The sequence below is a fragment of the Mercenaria mercenaria genome, unplaced genomic scaffold, assembly GCF_021730395.1.
Source record: "Mercenaria mercenaria strain notata unplaced genomic scaffold, MADL_Memer_1 contig_3880, whole genome shotgun sequence".
Classification (NCBI taxonomy): Eukaryota; Metazoa; Mollusca; class Bivalvia; order Venerida; family Veneridae; genus Mercenaria; species Mercenaria mercenaria.
This window is the reverse complement of record NW_026462063.1, coordinates 47,937-72,232: the sequence shown is the minus strand read 5'-3', so window position 1 is coordinate 72,232 and position 24,296 is coordinate 47,937. Positions and strand designations below refer to the sequence as shown.

General features: G+C 33.8%; 1 protein-coding gene across 1 annotated transcript; it reads right to left on the bottom strand.

Moving 5' to 3' along the window:
• Nucleotides 1-15,949: 15,949 nt before the first annotated feature.
• LOC128553486 (uncharacterized) lies at nt 15,950-20,870 on the bottom strand. The gene is made up of 3 exons (XM_053534648.1): nt 20,711-20,870; nt 17,195-17,387; nt 15,950-16,068 (listed from the first exon to the last, which is right to left on the bottom strand). Exons 1-3 carry the CDS (start codon nt 20,853-20,855, stop codon nt 16,002-16,004), a joined length of 405 nt encoding a protein of 134 aa, XP_053390623.1. The 5' UTR covers nt 20,856-20,870; the 3' UTR covers nt 15,950-16,001.
• Nucleotides 20,871-24,296: the final 3,426 nt, after the last annotated feature.

Genomic DNA, 24,296 nt, shown 5'->3' with positions numbered 1-24,296 from the left:
CTAAATAAGGCAAAGTAAATCATGCTGACTTCCCTAATCGGTAGACGAGTATATAAATTGACCCATCAAACTACATGCGCACTTTTGATTTGCTGTCCACGTGATGATAGCGTTTAATAATACTGTCGCGTCTCGTTCTATATTTATCAATGTTTACAAAATAAAGCGTTGTAACGGTTTATAAAAGTACACGAGAAAAACTGCAAAATTTCAGATGTTCCCGTAATTCTGGAAACTATAAACTGGTCAACCATTATGTTTCATGTAAATATGTGAAACAGTGGCGGAACTTTGCCTTTCGGTGATGAATTATTTTAAAAATTACAATTTACAATGTGTGGGTTAGTCGCATTTTAACATATATATAACCTTTTTTATATTTGATTTCTTCACGTTTTCATTTTTGCCTTGTCTAAATCATATATATTTTATCTTTCTTTTTCGCATATCTATCTACCGCAGTTTTTTTTTCATTTTTTTTTTATTTCTGACATAATAAAATGCTTTTACTTAAAATTCCGCTTCAGTGATGATAATTCTTGTAGAAATGTAAATTATATTACAGCTGGTACAAAAATGAGTAGAGCGAATAACGACCTATAGATTTTAACATATCAGGTAAGCTGACAGGTGTTTGATTTCTAATGGCTCCTTTTACCTGTATGTGGAGAAGAGTCGACACTTACGTTTTTGTGTCCATGAAATGTATTATCAGGAATAAGTCATGTAATACAATCGTGACTTATTTTGGTACAATATTTTTATAAAGTCGATTAGTTCTGTTTAAAACACACGCACGCATTCACATACGCACACACATACACAGGTAAATAATTGTTAATCAATGCTGTTGCACCTTATACTTACACATGCGTAACAGACGTCATGTACGTCACAGTCTGGTCTGAACAGATTTGTGTAGAAGTATGTCCAATTACCAGGAATGCTGCAGCCATCTGTTCTACCGCGAGTGTCACATTGCGCCTCATTGCCTATGACCCGAACTGCCAGAAGTATTACTACTACAAGCGGAGTCGTGGACATTTTACTTTTTTTACAGCTGGAAAAAAAAAACATGTGTCAGGTATAACAACTGCTTTGCTACCAAAATTCTTTATCTCAGAAAGAACAGAAGTTAAATGGTAACAACATTTGTACAAAATACATTAATTATTAATAAATCAATTTAAAACTGGTGATACTAATTAGTTAGTTTTTATCGTTTTGATTAGCTTATTTTATTCATTTTTTATTTCACAAATTTAAATAAATAAATACAAATGTAGTCTGAAAAAATATTGAACAGACTAAGTAACTAATAAAGGACACAGACATTGTCTTGAAGATTGAAATATATGAAACGATTTGATTTAGAATGGCGTAGAAAATATGAGTAGAAGTTACACAATTTCTAGCGAGGAATGCTTAAATATTTCTTTTTCTTATTCCTTACAAAATTTCTTTTAGAATATTCTTTTAACTTCATAATTATGCTCAGACAAATTTACAGTAGAAACATACCCAGTGTCATCACAATGTAGAATGAAAATGGCTATTTTATTATACTTTTGATAACATGTTTTTCGGTGGAAATTTGCACTATTAAAGTGATATATCTTCTCATATTTTCATGGTGAAAATAACAAATAGTCAATATATGTTTCACTCGAACCACACTAGGATGCGGAAGAATATTAATTACTAATAATAAGAAATTCTTTTCAAAAATATACTTCAATACAAGCAAAAACGTGCAACTTCCTATATAAAGCAATCGACAATGATCATTATCTAAATAAAGTTTGTTTACCTCGTTTCTCATTAAAATCTGGGATTTTGACCGTTAAACAAGGAAGATGTAGAACTTTGAATAAAGCAATTTAAAGATTTATTGCAATATATTGTATAATTATTTGCATCACGAAATAAAGTTACTTTATGTGAAAAGTATATAAAGTAAACAAAACAGAAATGACCCATTTTAGACAGCAACCTGTTCTTTTAGAGCTCATGAAATAAGCTCTTATTTCATATAAATGATTACATACTATACAGACATCACTTTTAGTACATTACAGCATTTCAATGATATGAAGTTTTTTACACAGTGTCTTCTTACAAAGCATTTAAAAATCGAGATGTTAAGCCTTCTAGCTAAGAATATGTCACGAACAAGAATGCGTTTGCTTAAACATCTGGATAGGATTCAGACACCCTTTACTTTCTTGTGACTGCAATGTTTGCTTTATTTTCATATTTGTTTGTTGTATTTGCTGTGCTTACAGTACCAATTGTAGTGGTCAATAAACAAATCATGTAAGGTAATCCATTATATATAAATATTATGTGACCTTTGCTTTTGACTAGTTTCACTATGCACTAAACTTATTCAAGCCTTCGTCATTTTGGAATAAAGTTCAGTAGATTTTCAAAGCAGAAATTCTTTAATTTTAATCAACTTCTTTGCGGCCACATTATTGCAAAGTATCAAAATTCTACTTGTACTAAAATGACGCCAGTTAGGTTCTAATTATTGTTATATAAATTAGAAGAAAGGCTGATATTTAATACTTGTTCAGGACTGTAAGCGTCAGTTAAAATTGTCCGATAAATTCCGTCAAGTTACTCACTTCACGTACGTTGTTTAAGTTTTACAAATAAACTAAGTATATACCAATTGTGATCATGCTTCTTTATAATATTAACTTCTTTATACAGCGACTAGCAAAAGATTTTCAACATATTTTCACAGTAATCCCAAACTGCTGTCAGACCGTTAAAGATCACGTATTGCCCTTTAAGATATATTTTTAAATTAGTTAAATGTTTATTTTATCATAACATTACGATTATTCTAAAATAGTTTCAACATAAATTGTATCTACTTACATGTTAGTGGACGATAGTTTTTCCCTATCTTGAGAATAAAACTAAACTATATTTTTTGTCGCAGTTCGACATATTCATATACTGATTAAGCCGGAAGATTAAGATGTTTACCAATTTTAACTTAACAAATGATTTTTCATGACTACAAAGACTGTATCAGAAGAGTAAGTTAGAATACAGTCAAACCCGTGCCAAAGGCCACATATGAACAGACACAACTCATTTTAACCCTTACCATGCTGGACACGATTGATTCTGTCTTTGCGACCAGTGTGGATCATGATCAGCCTGCACACCCGTGTAAACTGATCATGATATGCACTGTTAGCTATTCAGCCAGAATCTTTTTGGTAAGCACCTCTTTTTAACAATTAATGGTATTGTCCAAGTTGAAAGATGAATAGGTTTATTATAGAAATTTAGCAGTGAAATGGTTAAGTCATTAATTCCATATTACAGTTGTGTCCAGAAGTTTTAGCCTGCGTATAAAGATCATCTGAAGTTGTTTGACTGTACGCAGGTTTAAATCCAAAACAGTTAGCCAGTAATATATCACATACTCAAAAAAAAACATGTTGTTGATAAAGTTTCCGAATTTCAAAAAAGAAAAATCATGCAATGTCATCTTTTCACATTTTACGACTTCATTCCCGTTTTTGGAACGTTACAGAAATACGATAAGTATCTATAATTTACAACCAAATGAAAAACGTTATGAGAGAAAGTGACAGCAACAACAACAACAACAACAACAACAAAAAGTGCGATGCCACGCCATTTCAAAAAGGGTAATTTAATGCTTTTGTGATATTAAATTATTTTTCTGCAAAACCCACATAAATGATATTCCCCCCGTTTTCTAAAACCACAACGTTTGTGTGTATTTTAGTGACAATTTGAAATGGGGTGTTGTAGTTAAATGAATAAAAAGATGCGTTTGGGTTAATTGATATTCTGTTACTTCGAATATTTTATTAGCATTTTCTTATTGGATACTGATCTAATTGTACAATATATAAGACTAGAACTTATCATATATTATGACTAAAACAAATGAAATAATTTTATGCATATGTCGGTTACAAGAACAAGATAAGACAAGCTCTATTCCGCTACTCATTTTTTAACTTCATTAACATTTACACATCCTGTCATCTTTTCTAGTCAAACACGTTATTTTTGTGCACATCAATGTATATTTTGTAAAGCTCCTATATAGTTATTCTCTTTGACTTTATCATTCCGTTACCACTTTCAGAAATATTTGCTTCTAAAGCAAAAAAAAAAAATCTAGCAACAAAAACATTAAAAATCCATGATGGTCGGTTAATTTAATTGTTTAAAATTCAAAGTTATCTAAAGCACCGACACAACTACATGAATGAATCATTCAGAGAGATCAAATTGAAATCAAATACCAATTTACTAGATTCAGTTTAATAGGAAAAGTTTGTTGTTGTTTTTTTTTTAAATAAATTTCGGAGGTAATAGCTTTAATGTGGAATTTTATCTACATTATTAGTATTTGACAATGTAAACATTTTTTTAAACATTATCTTCCTTTTCAATTATCTTGATTGTAAGTAAAACAAATGAAACAAAAACGTTTCTTGAGATGGAATGAAGATACAAATATTTGAACAAAACACTAAATTTAAAAAAGATATTTTCTTTCGTGATACACCTAATGTTATTTATCCCTCACATACGTTGCATTGTTTAAATATTATCATAGGCGGTACATCTTTGACACAGATCTGATACCGACATAACTGCGCAGTACCTTGTTTTTACAAATTAATAAACGACAACTTTAAAGCAAAACATTTCAGACATTTCTAATGTTATTGCTCAAATAATGCGTGCACATATTCTTAAAGAATTAACACTCTCCATTAAGACAGTTGGAAATACAAAGACAAGTCGTTACCTATCTTCTCTAGAGCTATTTATAATGAACTGCTCAGATATTTGTAAGATGAAACCAGGATACAGAGGTACATTTTAAATATCCCAAATCGATCTTCGTTTTTGCATAAAATTTACTATATGTCCAGCTAAAATGGCAATTCAATTTACTTATAATAATGATAGGTAAGGTAAGATTTTCCGGAAACACAGATTATAGTCATGCAGTTGGCTCAACTGTAGTGGATTGCTTGACGGGTTGCTTGAAAATTCATTATAAATTGAAATGCTAAAATACCAAACTGGGAAAGGGGTAGAGAAAGGGATTAGGTGTTGGAGCGGGGAGTGGGGGGGGGGGGGGGGGAGCAACGATAAATATTTAGGGCAAACCATGCTCCTAAAACACAGCAGTACTAGTGTGTCGTGTTAGATTCGAAATAACAAGTTCCCAAGTGTGATTTATCGTAGAATAACCCTAGTTTTTCGTTCTTATGCGAAACAATATATCACGAAGGCCGTAGGCCTGAGTGCTATATTCTTACGCATAAAAACTCTAAACTCGGGTTATTCTACGATAAACCACGTTTGGGAACTTATTATTTCTTAAGTGTTAAGCGATAATTTTTAAGGGCACGACTAAGCAAGTTTCAAGATCAAATTCCACTCATTCAATCCGTTTTAATTTTGCAGATTTAGGAGAAAAACATCACGGAGTCTTAAACTTTATTAGTAATCGCAAGCGCAGCATCTAACTGTAGAGCTGTCATTCACCAAAAATACATTGTGTTTTACGATTTTCGCATTGTATCATTTTTAATAAACTTACTTACATATTTTAAAATCATTTGATAAAACTAAACATTAATAAAATATAGTACGGGGTGTGTAAGATCAAGCTTTAGAATTGTTTTAAAAGTTGTGTTATATTTCTTTAAATGTTCGGACGATCTGACATAAGATTTCTGTCTGTCAAAGGCCAAAATTGTAATGAACGACTTTTAACTCTTCGAAGTGGACTATGTGGCGGCCGTAAAAAGTCGCCCCGACTTCATCTCAGTGTTGTTATATTTTCTGGTCCTTCGGGATCATTGATTTCACCACATTTAGATTTGAAAATTGAACACTGCTTAAGCCAGTGCTAGGGGGCGTGGGCAGTGTTGCATTTTCCATTACTGCTCATGAACAGACTCAATCAAACCGAGTCTGCAATTTTCACTGTTTGCATTGTCCTCAGTGCTTTTGAGGGATCTACTTTCCGGATTATATCATCTATCTACACATTCATATAAGTATTATACCCAACATGCAGCGACTTGAACATTTACTACTTTCCATCAATATATGACCTATCCCATACAACAACGTAAACTATTGTAGTAAGTAACTCAAAATTTCGAGAGAAGTAACTCGAAATTTCGACTTAATAACTAGAAAATTCGACTTAGTAACACAACTGGATGCACATACCATTAAACATGGTTTAAAACCCTGTAAAATACCCATTATAATAGGAAAAAAAACGTTAATTAACCCCATTAATTCTTGCATCACTTTATTTAACAGGTTTCACAATATTAATGGGTTACATGTTAAAATACCATTAAAACACCCATTTTTTTACCATGAATCATGCCATTAAAATTAAGTTTGGTAGCTAAAATGTTAATGGCTTTGAAAAAAAAAAAGAAATTCTGTATATTTTGAATTTAACAGGATTATTTATGGCCCTTAGAATTTATTTAATGCCCATTAAATGTTCAGGTTCTGTACGATTTCATTTAAGAGTAAACTTAATGGCCCTTAACAGCAATGTGATGCCCATTAAATCCTTCATTCTGTAAAATGTGATTCGTATATTTTCTTTTATTGGTTTCTGGCTTGCACTCCCATTGAATGCTTATAATTCCAGTCCCATATTGTTCTAAAATGGACTTTAATCACAATAAATTCATACTATGCACAAATTATCTATAATATATCATGATGTTATCTTTAGCTGCATTAAAGTTATTTCCCCTTGATGCAGTTACGCCACTGTTTTTCAAATGTTTGCCAAATTGTGTTCCTACAAAAAATCGGATTTATTTCAATGAAAGTCGGATGAAAACATATTAATTTATTTGATAACATCAATCTACATTATTTTGGTAAAGGTAGATATGTATTGATGCATGCCACTTTTCTGTTTTTTGTTTTGTTTTTCCTGTCCAAATAATTAGCATTTGTATAAGAAAAAGGGTGGGGTAAGGAATTTACGTTATAAAATGTGCTCAGACCAGTTTAGATTTCCAAATTAATTTTCCAATCCTTGAGTAGAAACTAAGGTTTATAGAGAAGTGAACAGTACACATGATTGTGAAGATTTACAGTCTGACTTAAATTCATTTGGGGCATGGGCAGATCAATCGCTTCTTCGTTCCGATGAATCAAAGAGTGTGGTACGCTTGATTGGGGAGGGGGGAACTTGTGATGCAATTTCTCAAACATTTGCTCTTAGCTGTTTAAGTGCATGCACCTTAGCACAAAGTACTGAAGTAGAGCTAAATTGTGATTGCCAATTGTGCGCTGTCATCAACAGTTGCTTTTTGAATACACCTGATGCCTAATGTCTGTACCAATAAAAACTTGGTCAGAATGTTGGTCAATATTATAATGTTGAATAGTTAAAACTACCCACATGGTCACTTGATCTATTAAACCGGTACCTGTAAACCTTTCTCAGTACAAAACAATACAATATCATGCCATGAATATCCTACCACTTTAGATTTCATACAGATTGCCGGGTTGTAGTGATGAATATAGCCAGTCTATCCCTCTGATCCGTGACATTCCGTGCAAAGCATGGTTGTAAATTATCTAAATACATGTATACTGCTTACTAGCGTACAAATTAAACCAAATAGAGTAAATGCGGTCTCACTCAAATCGAGTCTGCAATATTTACTATTTGTTTTGTCCTCGTTGCTTCCGAGGGATCTGTTTTTCAGATTTTGTTAGGGGCTAATATATTATGTTGTTATTAAGTGATTAAGTATATATCTATTTCAAGAATTTTACAAAAGCAGTTGATAATTTTAGGTTTTTATTTAATAATGACATCCTTACATTCTTTGAAAATGTTTCAGCAAAAAACTTTATTTACACTACAGTATGTTCTTTGATTTTAATGTCCCCGAAGGAGGCCATACTAAAATCGCAATGTCCGTCCGTCCGGCCGTAACTTTGTAAAATTCATTCTGTCATCCATGAAGGAATTTTGAAATAGTTTGGCTTAAATATTAACTTAATGAGACGACGTTTCATGTGAAACACTCGGACCCCTATCTACAAGGCCAAGGTCACACTTAGAAGTCAAACATAAATAGGGTCTGTTTCGTGTCCGGATCGTAATTTTGCCATTCATCAAGAGGTTTTAAAGGTACTGAGCATAAATGTTTATCAAAATGAGAACTCTAGCTCCAAGGTCAAGGTCAGACTTAGTGCTCAAATGCCATCCATGGAGGGATTTTGAAATATCTTGGCATAAATGGTAGCCATAATCAGAATATGTCTCAAGCGCAAGACCCAGATCCCTTACTCCAAGGTCAAGGTCATATTTAGAAGTCATATTTTAATAGATAACTCTGTTATCGCTGAGGGGATTTTGAAACAACTTGGCATAAATGTTTACCATAAGGAGACAATGTGTTACGCGCAAGAACCAGACCCCTAGCTCCAAGATCAAGTTTACACTTAGAAGTCAAGTGAAAGGTTAAAAGGGTCTGTTTCATATCCGGTTCGTAACTCTGTCATTAATCAAGAATTTCGAAATTAATTAGCAGAAATAGTCCCCGATAACGAGAAAACGTGTCATGCATAACAACCAGACCACTAGCTCCACGGTCGATGTCACATTTAGAGGTTAACGGTTTACGTGGTGTGTTTCCATAACTATTCCATCGATGAAGACATTTTAAAATTACATGGCATAAACGTTCCCTATACTGAAATGACGTGTCAGACGCAAGTCCAAGATCTCTAGCTTCAAAGTCAAAGTCAAACTTAGATTCAAAAGTTAACATTTATGTTTCTTGTCCAGTCAATAACTCTGTCGTCATCAAACATTACTTGTCACATTTTCCCCTATGATGAGTTAGTGTGTCATGCTCAAGACCCAGACCCTAGCTCTAAGGTCAAGGTTACCTTCGGAGAAATTGTTTTTTCTGGTCAAAAAGTGAGCCATACCTAAACTATTCTGGCATATTTTGCGCATCGAACTGTAGCATTCTTGGGCAAACCTCGGGGGCGTTTGTCACTGATAGTGCCAGCTCTTGTTTGAGCTTCAATTCTAACTTTGAGAGTTATATATATTTGTAATTTTCCCTATAAAATGTCAAGGTCAGTAGAGGCTATTGTCAAGTTACCTTAAAGACACACCACAAACTAACTGTAACCGTTTGTATTTCCATGATGCTATCTGACTAAAGTACATCTCCTATTACGCTATACTTAGGATCTGAAGACATGCTATTGACAGCCTCATTCTGATGACCATTCCGCTAGCTAATCAGAAGGCTTACTTACAACAATTTGTAAGAATATAAAATCTATATTTAGACTGGGTTTTTGATATTTACATTTTTATGACGTTAAGTGTCAGATAGCCGGTTAGCTTTGTCGGTAAAGCGTTAGCTCTGTCGGTAGAGCACTTGCTCTGTAAGCGACGGGTTCCAGGTTCGAGTCGCTGACTGCCTGCACATTTTTCTTAATCTTTCACATTCGAACAAGTCGCCTGATTGGTTAAAATAAAAAGTAGATTTGCGAAAATAAAAATAGCAATTCTGGAAATCAAAAATATACAGAAGATGAATGAGAATGGGTCATTCGTGGATCTTCGTTTACAATATCAAGTACTTCAGTCAGATTGTTCCATGATTGTAATTATACATTTTTTGTATGGAGAAATGAGAAATAACAAGTATCTAATTACAGTTTGACAGTAACAGATATAAGGCTTAGGCAATGTAGTACTAAATATATTATTCAATTAATGTAGTAGCATGCACGGTACTTCCATGTATTGAGGTGAGTTTAGACCACACTTTGTTTCTGTATACAGTGTAAGATAGTTATTATTCTATTTTTTCTAAAACTATTCTGAAAAGAGAATTACTGAGTAAGTTTGCAGATGAAGTTATGAGAACAGGGCTTAGCTTGTCCGCCTCTCATCTTGTAGAATAGTTGTATGATACCAGTATTACCAGAAGGTTTTGCACAAAGTTCATGTGGGAAGAAAAAGTAGACCACTAGGTATTGGTGGGTCTTTAACTCTTCTAATTTGTTGAATATTGATGGATAAAAATAAGTATAGGATAGACAACGAGTGCCGTTGTCTACGGGATATATACAACGAGCAAAGCGAGTTGTATATATCCCGTAGACAACGGCACGAGTTGTCTATCCGACTTAGACCACGTGACATAAAAACTGCAATTATTGAAAACTCTCCCACGCGTTCTATAGAAATTAGGATTAACGTGTTTTTATAAGAGTGATATTATCTTTGTACCGTTAGCGCTTATTTGTCAGTAGGGCATATGAAAGAATGCAGGTTATTTGTATAAATTCAGTCTTACTCAAATACCGGATTTACTAAAATTTAACGTTCATTAACATTTTGAGTCATTTGCAATCACAAATGCTAAACAGTTAAATATGGATTTCTCAAAAATACTCAAAATTGAACTGCATGCTGAACAATTAGTTTTTGTGAGGAGTTTGCATGTTGGCGAAACACGATGACAGATACGTTGATTCAAGAAGATAGCCAGGTTCCGAAACTACAAAAAAGGCTGACAGCAAATCGGAGGTAAACATGCTGGATAAAAAAATATTGTTGTTTGAAGTAATCTGGTATTTTAAGTATGGACTAGTGCTTACTGGTAATATACGTAATCACATAAAAATTATCAGATTCTATTAGAAATCACTTTTCAACAATCGGTGTAACGTGACAAAATAATTATGGTTATATTAATTTTTTTGTTCTTATTTAAACAGGAACCAGTGACGGTGTTTATTTATCTATTTATTTATTTAGTTAGTTAGTTAGTTAGTTAGATAGTTATTCAGTTATTTGTTTTATTTATTCATTTCGTTTATCAGGATATAGTTAGTGCGTAGATGCTCGTAGGAGTACGAACACGTTTTAATATATCGTGCCTTTCTTGTAAGAATGATGTAGTTGTTCTACTTTCTAACTGGGCCAAGTTGTTTGAAACTTTAACGGGCTGTAATTTAGCATAGTTTAGATTAGTTTATACTAATTTCTTTTAGCTCGATTGTGATGAAAGCTTTAAGCTTATTATAACCACTCTCGATTCCGTTTCATATGAAAACCAGTACTGGGGTCATATGAGAAGTCATGGTCGTGACCCCAATGATGCTCGAACCCACGACCACTGCATTAAGCTGTTAAACTAACCGCCTGCTAAATTTATATTCAAGATACTAGTCTTGGCGGGTGGGAAACACTAGTATGATGTTTTAATTTTACTGTAAAGATGATTTAGTGTTTATAATCCTTAACAAGTACATTTGATTTTCTAAGTTTTCTAAACTGCCGAAGTCTACTGATAAAGTTAATCGACCGTTAACTCAATCGCCTGTTAAAGTTTCGAACAACTGGATCCAGTTGTTTGCAAATGTAAGGATCGTGCTAACATGTCTATTTTATAACAAGGGAACATAAAAAGTTACAATTGTTGGAAACGTTTCAGTGAATGTTTAAATTATGTTTTACCCAGTTGGTTCTACACTACAAATATGTAGTTTATTGTAATTCAATTTTATTGGTATCCAATTACATGGGGTCATTTTAACGATATTAATATTTAGACGTTGTCAACTGAATTTTCCTCCAAGTCAGTCATATTTTTTATCCCATTGATAACTGGTGAGAATATTGCAAGGTCATTTAAATCCGGCGTTAGCCTGTATTGTTAGATTGTAAATTGACACGAAATTCACGCGTTTTTTTGCCCAAGTTTCCCCCGCTATATATACAACGCTACTGTTGTATATGAAATATAGACGGGTACAAGTCTGCTTTGCGATTGGCTATTTACGGATTATCGTGGTCTAAATGCTATATAGCCTATAATTAACGGTCAATGCGAATACGGTAATGTTACACACTGATAGCCACACTAAAACTACATGCAGATATAGACTTGCCACAGTTCGCTACTGCGAAAATCTAAAGTGGTAATATTGGACTGGGAATTCATGGCATGAAAATCCATTTATTTTCTCATTTCATATGAACATATGACAGAATAAGGATACAATATGACAATATGTACGAGGCTGTTACATGTGTTTACATTACAAAATAATGAGAGAAAAAAGAAGAAACAAATATTCTTATAGCATTTTACAAAACAGTACATATGTGTAGATACTATTACACGTGTAATAGTATACGTAGTTTAAACCAATACGGCAAAAATAAAGATGAAGTTGATTATCTTAAGATGTCTAATTAATGGCAAATTTTCATGGACCTTAATTTGATATGCCATTAAAATATTAAGAACCCATTAAAATTGAATCTGGAAAATTTAATGAGACCATTAATCAATTTTTTAATAATCAACGGGCATTAACAGAGTATTAAAAGAATTAATGGCCCCATTAGTTCTTACTAATTAATTGGGAATTAAGGGGTATTTTTAAGGCACATTAATTTCATGCCAATTAAAAATTTTCACGGAGTTTTAAGGAGCCTGTTAACTTATTTTAATGGTTTATTTTAAGTAGCTTTTCATGGCCATCAAAGTCATTTTAACAAGGTATATTTTACCAGGGTTTTAATATACATATTTCATGACTTTTTAAAGTACGGTATTAAAACTATGGTCATAAAAATCACATTAAATAGTAATAACTAATGGGTGAATTTTAATGGTGACCTGTTAAAACTCTGTTAAAAACGTTTGAAAAAAAATAAGGCCAATTTCATGACCCTTTTAATGGCATGTGCATGCAGTAGTGTAACTCGAAATTTTACGATATGTTATTCGAAATTTTTAACTGGAAATTTCGTGTTAGTTACTCGAAATTTCAACTGAGTAACTCAAAATTTTGAGATACCTCAATCACAATATCGAGTTATTAACTCGAAATTTTGACTTCGTAACGAAATTTTGAGTTAATGAATAACGTACACCAGGCACTTATGCTCTTCTGTACATTTCAATAAAACCACGCAATTATTCTTCTACTAAAAATACAAAATATTAGATACGTTTCTTTAAAAAAAGCACGAAAGAATAAAATGAAATCAAATATACGATAGGAACTAATCGGTCAAAAGCGTAGCATCTTCCCCTGTCTCCGAAACGTAGCACTGCCGCACAAATGGTTCGGAAAGGTCTGGTAATGGTAACATTGACGTGCGGGTCAATATCTGTTTCAGTGTCTTTAAGGTAGTCTTAGCTTGGTTGCATTCTATTCTTCTATGGGATCTTCATACGTATTATATTAACTATCACAAAAGCAATCGTTAAGTGCCGTGGCGGCCGTAAAACGTCGTACTTGGATTCAGTTATGTAATATTTTCTGGTAGTTTAAGAACATGGAGTCCATTCAATATCTGCGTAATGGAGTTCCGATTGGGCCGGTGCTAGTGACGGTGAGGGGTCTTTCCATTTCCTCTCATTAACAGACTCGATCAAATCGAGTCTGCTATTACTTAGCTTGGATGCATTCTATTTTTCCAAGGGCTCTTCACATATATTATATTATGGTCTGACATCTAGGCTAATCTTTTTTCGTTGATCTTGTTTCCATCTTAAGGTCTAATAACTATGTGGTGCTCTCTTTGAAGGACTAGCTATATTATCCCGCAAAACCATGGAATGACCCGAGTTGCTTCTTGGTTTCTGACTTCTCAACATCACGTATTTTTTTTCTACTTACCACCTTCAATTTGCATCATGATATCTAATGATCAGTAAACGAAATACTTTCGAACCCAATCATACATTTAGATTGCTTTACAGACAGCTACTTTACTTTGTCTCCAGTTTTCTGGAGAACACATACAGTCAAACTTGTGCTAGCGACCACCCGTGAATAGCGACCACCTGTCGACAACGACCGGTCTCTGGCCCCCCGTAGAAAAATACTCATAAAAAGGCCGTGAATAGCGACCACCTGGCGACCGCGACCAGCGACCAGCGACCGGCCTGATTCATTCCTAAGGGTCATATTTGCCCCCAAATAACGACCAAGCTGGACCGTTCCGGCATAAAAAATACTTTAAATTCCGCCGGATTTTCACAACTTTCACCTTATAGCAAACATAATAATTACTGCTTGATTAAAAATTTGCATGTTTACATAGGGCGAGTTAATACATAGAACATAAAGAAAGCAAGAATCTGTGAAAATACTTTTTATCAGAATGATAATGGCTAACTGAGAAGTGGCCCTTCCCCCCGAATAAAGACCACCTGTGAACAAAGACCACTTTTGCTTGTTCCAAAGAGTGGTCTTTGTTCACAGGTTTGACTGTATTTGATCACCAATAAAAGCGAAAAAGGTGGCAATTTCGGTAAGTTAGTTTTATGGAACATGTGTACAAGACGATGATGCTATTAGCTTTTAGCATAATAAGTAAAAATGATTTTTAAGTCATGTGATGCTATGATTAGTACAGAAACTTCGATTAGCTTAAATGTAGATCAACTACTTCAAATGGACCCTTGTGTGAGTTTTCGTCAAAGAAATAAAACTGCGTCTTCTTGCGCGAGACTTCTTGCAGTAGACATTTTGTTAGAGTGATGCTTATATTTAACTTGTGCAAAATTCTACGTCCCAGTCTTAAACGTTTGTATGTCCTTCACACTGCTGTTTCCAGTTTCTACCCAAAATTACATCCGTACCTGCATTGGACCTCTTACTATTCTACCATACAACTGTTCAGATGATTTAAGCGAAGAGAATCGCGTACTGACTATTGGTACTTCTCTGTATTTGAAAGATACATCTAACATCTTTAGGTCTGTCTTAGTCAATGAAAAATGTAACAAATGTAAGACATGGGATTTTCTATCGAAACGAAACTAATTAACGTATATTTTCTAAACTCTAAGCTCCGAAATTACAAGAATATGCAAGTTTTATCAATTCAGCCCTGAATGAACAACAAACGAACGGCATTTTTTCGGAGTCTGTAAAAGAAACTGTGCGATGGATTACTTCTAAAAGGGTTTGGTAAGACTGACATTCAAGTGGTCGATAATGAAGCTAAATCTGTGCCAGAAAGATGTTGAATCTTGTTTTCGATTACGTTTGAGCTAAATATATCTATCATATTTCCAGGGGATTAAGCTAAATATGATGCTCTATCAAGAAACATTTAAAATGCATGAACTTACCTTTCATTACCGATCATAAAAAGACTCAGTCAATCTGAGTCTAAGTTTATATAGCTTTGTTGCATTCCATGCTTCCAAAAGATGTTTTCACAGCTTTTAATTCGGAATTCCAACTTAATCACTCATACGAAACTGATTCAAAAGTCTTTGAGCTATTAACATATGCGAAATACTTATGAGGCGACACCTGAAAGGTACGATGATTGATTTAGGGAAAAGGGAAGAAACTGGATCTCTGCAGCCTTGGCCGAAACTCTCATTGACATGAAATCGAGCATTCCTTACAATTAAATGTAGATCATTGAACAAATATTATTAACGTAAAAAGTGATAAAATATACATTTCCGATAGGGGGTTATCTCTATGTAATGGCTCTTTTTGCTTCTTCAAAAAATCTCTAACACAATATATGAAAACTGACATACGTCATAAAATGTTGTTCAAAGGTGTGACCACCTTTAATACCAGTCATAGGTGTAATATGTTGCATAGACCATTGTAGTTTTTAAATGCAATCAAACCTAGATATAATGACAATGCTGCAAGGAGTGTCACATGAAGGTTTTAATTTACAGGTATTATTTCTTCCTAGATGAATTTCACTTCGTCGTAAAGGGGACACTAGCAGAGTACTGTGGCTTCTGTTCATATGTGGTGTTTATTAAATGTTTGACAGCACTTGTAGAAGGTAAAGTTTTATATTCATGGATTAGCCAGTTTGGAGTGACTGAAATGTGTACGTTTATTCAAACTCATAATGTTTTACAAATTTCTGTTCAACAAAATCCAATATGCTTGATTGTCAGATCACGACGCTGGCAAACTTCAATATGAAACTCGCATCTGAAACGGTAAATTTAACAACGTTGTATTCCAAAGTATTCCAAATTAAGCGTTTGAGATGAAAATTTTCTACAAACAGTTAAAGTTGCATTTTGCGTAACTAGTGTAAAACTCCACGTACACTAAAAGCGAAACAACGCTGTGCACTGTACCATATACATCCAAGTTTAAAGCCACTATAAAGTTCCGCAATAAGACGAATACCGGTACTTCCCCCAAAACACGTTATTATAGTAAAATACATATCAAATAGTTGTAATGATCACTGCGCGGACATGACATGAACTAGATCATTTTAACTGCGGATAATATAAAGTCAAATTATATAACCTGTTTTTTACATTAAAGAATGACTTTTCTCACTGATTTACCTGTAAGTAATTAAGGAGCTTCTGTTTAGAAATTGAGGGGTGCCTGATGTTTATTTATGTGTATCAGTATAACCGCTAATCTTGTAATAACATGCGGTGTATAGTGGACGCAACTTGACCCCGATGGTTGACCTTTGCATTATAATACATAATAAGGCACAACCTATTATTTAAAAGGAGTGTAAGTAAAACACGAGCTGCACGAGAAAAAGGAAATATAATTTTGTGTAAATATAAATTAGTGTATTGGAAAGTTTTAATTGATCAAACATAAGTATATATACTTTGATACTGCACTGTATACAAACTAATTCCATATAAATATACACGGCTACCCTAAGCACCCTTGATTTCTATAATGAAATAACCGATATGAATAATCAGCATAAGGTCAACCATCGCGGTCAAGTTGCGTCTACTATACTTATTGTTCAATATAATCAATATGTCCAATTAGTGTATGTACAACCTTTGTCGAAAGGTCATACCAAATGTAAATTAACACAGTTCAATATACAAGTCGAAAAAGAACAAGTGAAAACTTGTTGGCTTCAGTATAAATACCTGGTGACCAATAATGTTTTTTGGTCTTAACTGACTTCTGTATCTAGCGAAACTCGCACCTGATGTTCTAAATATTATCCTTAAACACGGCGATTCGGGATTTAAGAAAAGTCTCAAATAGAATGTAACAAACTTGCATCATTAAAGAAATAAATGAACAACGTCATGCTTAAGAATAAAGTAAATCTAACGTATTGACGTATGTCCGGTCGTCTGATCCGCAGACAGGTTCAATGTCGTTGGCGCAGTGAACATGAGAGATTGAGTCACAAATGACGCGGAGAGGATCAGTGGTGGGCTGGGCAGTGGTAACCGGATGTGTTGTGATAGTTGTTGGCTGTGTAGTGGTAATCTTGGCAGTAGTGGCTTTTGTTGCCTTTAATCCTGTTAATAGATATTTTATATGAAGATTAAAAAACAAATGGCGTTCAATAAGTGCTCAATTTTGAAAAAAAAGTATTTAAATGGGACATCTCTCTTTCAGACATACAATTACGAGAAGAAAAATGCAAAGATATCAAGAAATACTGACAAACATTATTGAATTGGGCTAAAGAATCAACACATAGAATACCTTTTCCTTCTGCTGATTCCTTCTGTTAAATTTTAATGTATTTACTGAAAGTAGACAGCACGGACGAAATATGTGAACAAAGCTGGGAATCGTCTAAGAACAGTCAGCACAAATCACCCCTTGGATGTTTATATAAGTTGAGCACGTCATTTTTAATCCCCATCATATTCGAAGAAACGTTCGAACGGGCACCTGAATAGAACCACCGACCTTCCATAAACCAGCTTGTTGGCTTCCTCACACGAAGAATACCACGAGTGAGACTCGAATCCACATCGATGAGAAGCTAGTGATCTGAAGTCAGCGACCTTAACCACTCCCTCATAGTAAAAGTGTCTTTACACGACATTCAAATTAGAAACTGGAAAGGAGTGAACATATAGCATTCCGTGCATCTCAAAGGCAATTTTATTAATATGTGGAAGTGTTGTATTTTCGTCATAATATAAGAAATGAAATCAGAAAGTTGGCGTATCGTCAAATCTTACGGTGTTTGTAAATACCATACTGTGAAATCATTTGAATTCGCTGGCATGAAATTTCGCGCAAACGTGAAAAAGGACCTTTTCGCGCGGGCTTTAATTCGCGCATTTTCAATTTATAAATGAAAAAGTAAATTAAAAAATGATAATCGCGCGGTCTTAAATTCGCGCATCGGTTCTAACGCGAAATACGCGAAAATTCGTCCTACGCGAATATAAATGATTTCACAGTACATTTAAAAATTAGACTGTGATACCGTTTTTTCAAATTGATTTAAATTACAATTGAATATAAATATCAGATCATATTTATCATAATTACACTTACTGAATTTGTTGCGTAGCCTCTAGCAAAACAGATTAATTAAAGGCATTCGCTACAGTTTTTCCGGACGGGTCGATATTTACCCCCAACACCGTGCCGATTGGTTGTGTTTCTAATGGTAGCAGGGTACACTTTCGAATTTTGGCCCCCGTCAATATTTATTATAAATAGAACTTCGTGATTTTGGATGTCTATAAATTAAGGTGAGAGATAATGATTATTAATTCTTTAGAAAATTTATACAGCCGATACATGTAAAATCCTGATGTCAGTTGGAAAACTAACTGCTGGTAGCTTTGTATGATCAATGAGACACATTTTCGCGGAAAAATTCAAATCACGGAAGGGTTCTGTGCTTGCTGATTGATACTCAGGAACATTTTCGTTATTTTGTGGAACAAAAACGAGCTGGATGGGCCCCCATTCCGTTTATGTCCTGACGTTCAGTAAGGACTATTAAATTGAGAAATGCAATAAAATTGGACATTGTTCTTGCAGGGGGATCATTGTAGGCTGTTCAAAAGGTGCAAAATTGATGATTTTGGCATGCTATTTTTCATGGATGGTGTAAACCTTTCGTTTTGATAACTTTCTTTATTCTTGTATGAGAATCCTGATCTTGCCATTAATTAAAAGCACAAAACAATTTATAAAATGGCCACCCTAATTTTGCTCATAGGGGAAGTGCAATATTGCGACTCGCTACATGTAAGACCGTCCGTGCCCAAAATTTTCGCATCTAAGTGTACCCTGCTACCTAATCGATGTAGCTCACTACAGAGTTGGGCCGGTTTTCTGCGCATGCCCGTAAGTGATTATCTAATGTCGCGTACGGCAAAAATTCGGAACTTATTGTATGTTCGCATGCATTTAATGTGAAATATTATTATATACTGACTAAATGTTAGGGTAAGTATCACCATGGTTACAAAATATATACATTTAAAGTACATTTAGTTCAAACTGCTTCAATCCGACATATACTGGAGTCTGTAATTTATACTAGCTCTCCAACTCTGCATTGAGTCACAGCTGTTTCTAATCCCGTACCGTACCCATACCGTACATCCGTATTCGTAAACTATAGGTTTTGTTCAGAGAAAGGCGGAAACTTTCATCGTTCTATGACATCAAAATGCTTCAGAAACACCTTAAAATCCGCTTATTAAGAAACCTGTCGTTTGATAATTTGATATACCTCTAAGTCATTTGCTCAAACACTGAAAGAGTATTTCGTACCAACCTGCGTTGTATAAATGCCCGCCACACCCCACCTCGTTGTAATTTGATTTAAGCGAAATCCACTAGGGTGACCTATCAATTTTAATTTTGTTTTAGATTAGGTAGACATTACCAAATGTATGTGCAGAGTTTGATTAAATTCTATTATGTGAAACTCGATAAAATAGCAGAAGTACCAATTTAAAATTGACAAAAATATGCAAAAATAGTCCTTGGGTCTGCTGAACAAGTATTCCTTTCTTTACAAAATTACTTAATCTCGATTGATCTCAGCATGTTTCAAATAGATATATTGTTTTCCGTTATAAAAATGCTTAGATATCAAATTTGTGCTGAATATTGTACTTTACTGAAATATATTTTAGGATTATAGAAATTTTGAAAAATGTTAAAAATAGCACCATATCTAGGGGCAAATTAAATTGAAATAAAGCTGATGACCTAGTATTTTTATTTCATTTTTCAATACATCATAACATGATCTTTTAATACAAAACATTTCATCACAATCTATTACTGACAAAATAATTACGAAACTGTAGCGAGCGTCCTTAAGTAAAATACATCACATAAGATTTACAACACTTAAGTAAAAGTAGATCTAATGTCTCTTGACGTAGACTTTTTGTATAGATAATAAAATTATTTATTCAGATTTTTCAGCGTATAAATATATCTTAATATGATTTTAATGTGAAAATATCTAATGTCAAATATCTTTAATACTCAACAAACAATATTAAAAAAATCTCACTTTAAAATCATAGGAAAACATAAAATAAATCCATGTTTGTTTAACAGGCATTTGTTTTGTTTGGAAATGATACCTCGTTGCCAAATCAAATTTTTTTACCATTTATGTTTAACAGAAATGACAATTTGTGAACGACATATACCAACATAATAAATTCTATAAATTTAATCCGTTTATGATAGTTCGAAAAGATATTCTTGTCGAAATGAAGTTATAAGGCACAAAAACAAAATGTTTTAACTTGATATTAAATATTTCACAATCAAAATGATTGTAAAGAACTGTGTATTCGGGATTGTTTTCTTTGGAAAATAACTATATTTCTCTTACCTAAAGAAGCACACGATCCTTCTCCAGCGTTATGCAGGGTACTGTCTACACACTGTGCTTTTGCAAAGTAGCATCTTAACCGAAAACATATATAGATGATTTTATGTAGTTGAATATTTAAGGGTGTAAGTATGAAAAAATACATTTTGGTTATTGATATTCTATAAGGTTTAATTATGGAAGAACACATTTGCATTATGGTACGTTCCTATAAAATGTCAACTCCAGCCAGCTGATATAGATAAAAATGTAAAGTTACAGATGAGAGAAAAGCAGCTCATTTCTACAAATATGTTTGCTGGTGTTATTTTACTTACTGTGCTATGTCGTTCTAGGTTATTCAAATATTTAACTTGATCATAACGACCATTTTAAAGCAAACAAAAACCTGTTAGAGTAGTCCTGTCCATTGGTTCCGGACAGTATTCCATGACTATACTGCTGACAATCTAAGTTATTGACCCAACTGCAGTTTAAAAACTGACATGATAACCCTGAAACAGTAATTCACGTTTAATAAATGCATACAAATAAACCTTAAAGATTGTTGAAAATATGAAGTTAATATTTCATTATTTAAATAAATGTGTACATTTTCGGAATACAAAGAATATTGCAGAACTTCATTTTAAACATGAAAACAATTATTCTTTGTATTTCGAAAAATAATAACCCACTGTAAAAGCACGTATTTTAGCTGGGTCAAAATTTCGCGAATTGAAGTTTTGAGTATGTTCGCGAGGGTTACTATTCGCTAAATTGTAAAAATGGTATCCTACTTGAATTTGAATTATACTAATGGTAAACATTTACGCGATGATTAATTTTCGTGAGATGTAGGGCATCGCGAATATAGCGAAATTGCAAAAAAATCTGATTTTACAGTATAACATTTATAATAGCAGTTAGTGTCCCGGAGGTCAATACATTTTAATGTATTTATTTGTTTATTATTATTCATTTGTATTTGTACCTAACCTGGACAGGTATCTTGTCTGAATTAGAGGTTTGTATATGGAAAATTATTCCTATCCCTCGTCTCAGTTAAGGGATATCCTGTCGAATCTCATCTTGACTTTTACTGGTCAAAATTTTTGTATTTGCCTTTCGTATTACACGCCCATTGTTCTCGTATAGTTCATGTATTCAGATGAATTTCTGATAATATGTTCTGTCAGCCTGGTTTTAAGGTTCCTTTCAGTTTCACCACACACTTCATCCATGTTATATGATAAATTAGCTCCCGTATACAAGTCTCCAGTCATATGACCAGACCAGGTACATGACCAATAGACACAAGTCATGATCATCGTCTCTTTTTCTTCTTCAATGCATATTGCATGGCCTTCTCTAGAGCGTTGTCGCAAATAAGTGCATGTTTATGGACATTGTGAGATGAACAAATAGTACATAGGTAAAACAGGTAAACGCGATATATATTGTGCATAAAATGAAAATTGGTCGACCCTGACCAAGGTCTGGCTGTAGCGACATGCATCGGAAGTTGATTTTAGTCTTATTCCTGCTTATAAGAATTAATTGGGGACGGAGAACATGAACCAAGTATTGGAGCGACCAGGCCTCTGTAGCACTGCGATTTTGTGGAATTTGTGCATCTGACAAGGTTTCGTCAGAACGTTGTTGGGTTTCTTTTGCAGATTGAGTTTATGTTGCAGCTCCTGTTGTCGGCATTATTATTATCTCCCGACTAAGTCGGTGATCAAGGCTGGGGTCTAATGATTAAATTGGCTTCTGCTTATACCTTCACGTTTGCAGTCCTAATCCTACAGTTGCAGACTGTCAGGTTCATCCTTTATTTATGGTAAAATCTCATTGCCCACTGCAGTATGATACTTTCCAAAATTACCTAAGGAATATGATTTATCTGAGTCAAAGAAAAGAATAAGTTATGTTTCATCAAAGGTATGGATTCATGTCATTTAGCTGATCTACTTGCGACTGCACTCTGCTTTATAAGCAATACTGACATTCGTATAACCTTATGAAATGTAAGTAATCTGGTTCTAAAAATGGTATGTCATCATTAGTGACTACTATGACCTTATTCATAACAGTTTTTATTTAGAAATAATTTATAGCAAAAGAGTGCTCTAACACTATTTATGCACGATGGGCGGTAATAAGTCGGGCGTTATAATTTCACGAGGGCGCAACACAGTTTTGCTACAGATTATTTCAATTCTAATATGCCTTTAATCTCAACAGTAGATAAAATATAGTAGCGCAATTTCTTGGTCGCAACAAAAACTTTGACCTGACCGCACGTTAACATGACGTCATTCTAGCGTAAGCGTGTTTTTACAGTGACAAGCATATTAGAATGAAATTTACACCGTTGCTCGTTGAAGTCATTTCCTTACGAAACATGTTTATTGTTTGTTTTAGATATCCTCTTCTACAGCGCAGAAGTTAGTCAAATAATTTTCACTATATTCATAAAGCTTTATCCTTTACCGGTATAATTTCTATAGGGGTATAAATATTTGCAGTCAAAAGACGTTTCCGTTAATGCGTCTGTAATATATACTTCTGTCATCTTACAGTTTCATGAATTACAGAAAACTCAAAGACGCGACGTCATCATTTATGCCCGACATTGCAAGTGGAAACTTTTTTGAGAACTTAAGGACTCCTTGTTAGTCCATAGATAACGGTCAACGACCAAAATCGTTTTAGGAATTAATGGTATCCCGTAAGTAAATCTATCATAACGGCAACATTTTTTATCTTTTTAAAGACAATAATACCATATTAGAGCGTTTGATACGTTAACGAATTTGAAATAATGTCTGAATATCAGCTTGTAACGGGCAGATCTCTTAATCTTGGGCAAATATCTCAAAAACAAGCACACGATTCTATACACTTTTAGTTACCATATTACAAATTATAGTTATTGACTGTACGAAGTTTCACTAAAATCGGCATTGAATAAAACTTTTTATTCGCGAAGATTGTGATTTTCCAATAGAAAAAAAAGTGTGTGAGGTCCAAAGTTTTCAAATCTGTCTAGCAAAATATAAAGCACACTTTCTGTTTTATTTGCCTAAATTCCTTAGTATTTTCTTAAGTTTGAAAAAATCAGAGCTTAATATCAAAGTCTAGATTGTACAAAAAAGGGATCCGAACGTGCAGAACTACCATAATAAATCTTTATGTTTGTGTTGATTTAAAGCATATGAAATGAGGAAAGAAAACTAGAAACATACGTTCGTACCGCGGACTGGAAAAATCATTTTGACGTGGAATAAAAGCTGGTTCGTTAAAAGTAGTCACTGGACACTATACACAGTGCTGATATATTGCAAACTCAATTAACACTAAAGAGCTTCTTAAAAAGTAATTCGAAATATTCAGTATCTTAAAATTGCATCTGTGTAGTTTTGGATATATTGACGAAGTGAGATACTAGTATTTATCTCTCCAGCTGAGAGACTAACCCGGAGTACTGACTTAGTTTTAATATAAAACGACAGATTCGTTTATGTAGAAGAGCCTTGGCACATCGTTTTTTACGACCTTCAACAAGCGACTTGCAAGTTTTCTTATGTAGAGAAGAACTGGA

Excerpts from the sequence above, each read along its gene's own strand:
- LOC128553486 (XM_053534648.1), bottom strand. The coding sequence starts at position 20,855 with ATGTATTTTTTCATACTTACACCCTTAAATATTCAACTACATAAAATC. Across the intron at positions 17,388-20,710 it reads AGGATCGTGTGCTTCTTTAG|GATTAAAGGCAACAAAAGCC; the intron begins GTAAGAGAAATA and ends ATCTATTAACAG. Across the intron at positions 16,069-17,194 it reads GACCGGACATACGTCAATAC|ATGCGAGTTTCATATTGAAG; the intron begins GTTAGATTTACT and ends TTACCGTTTCAG.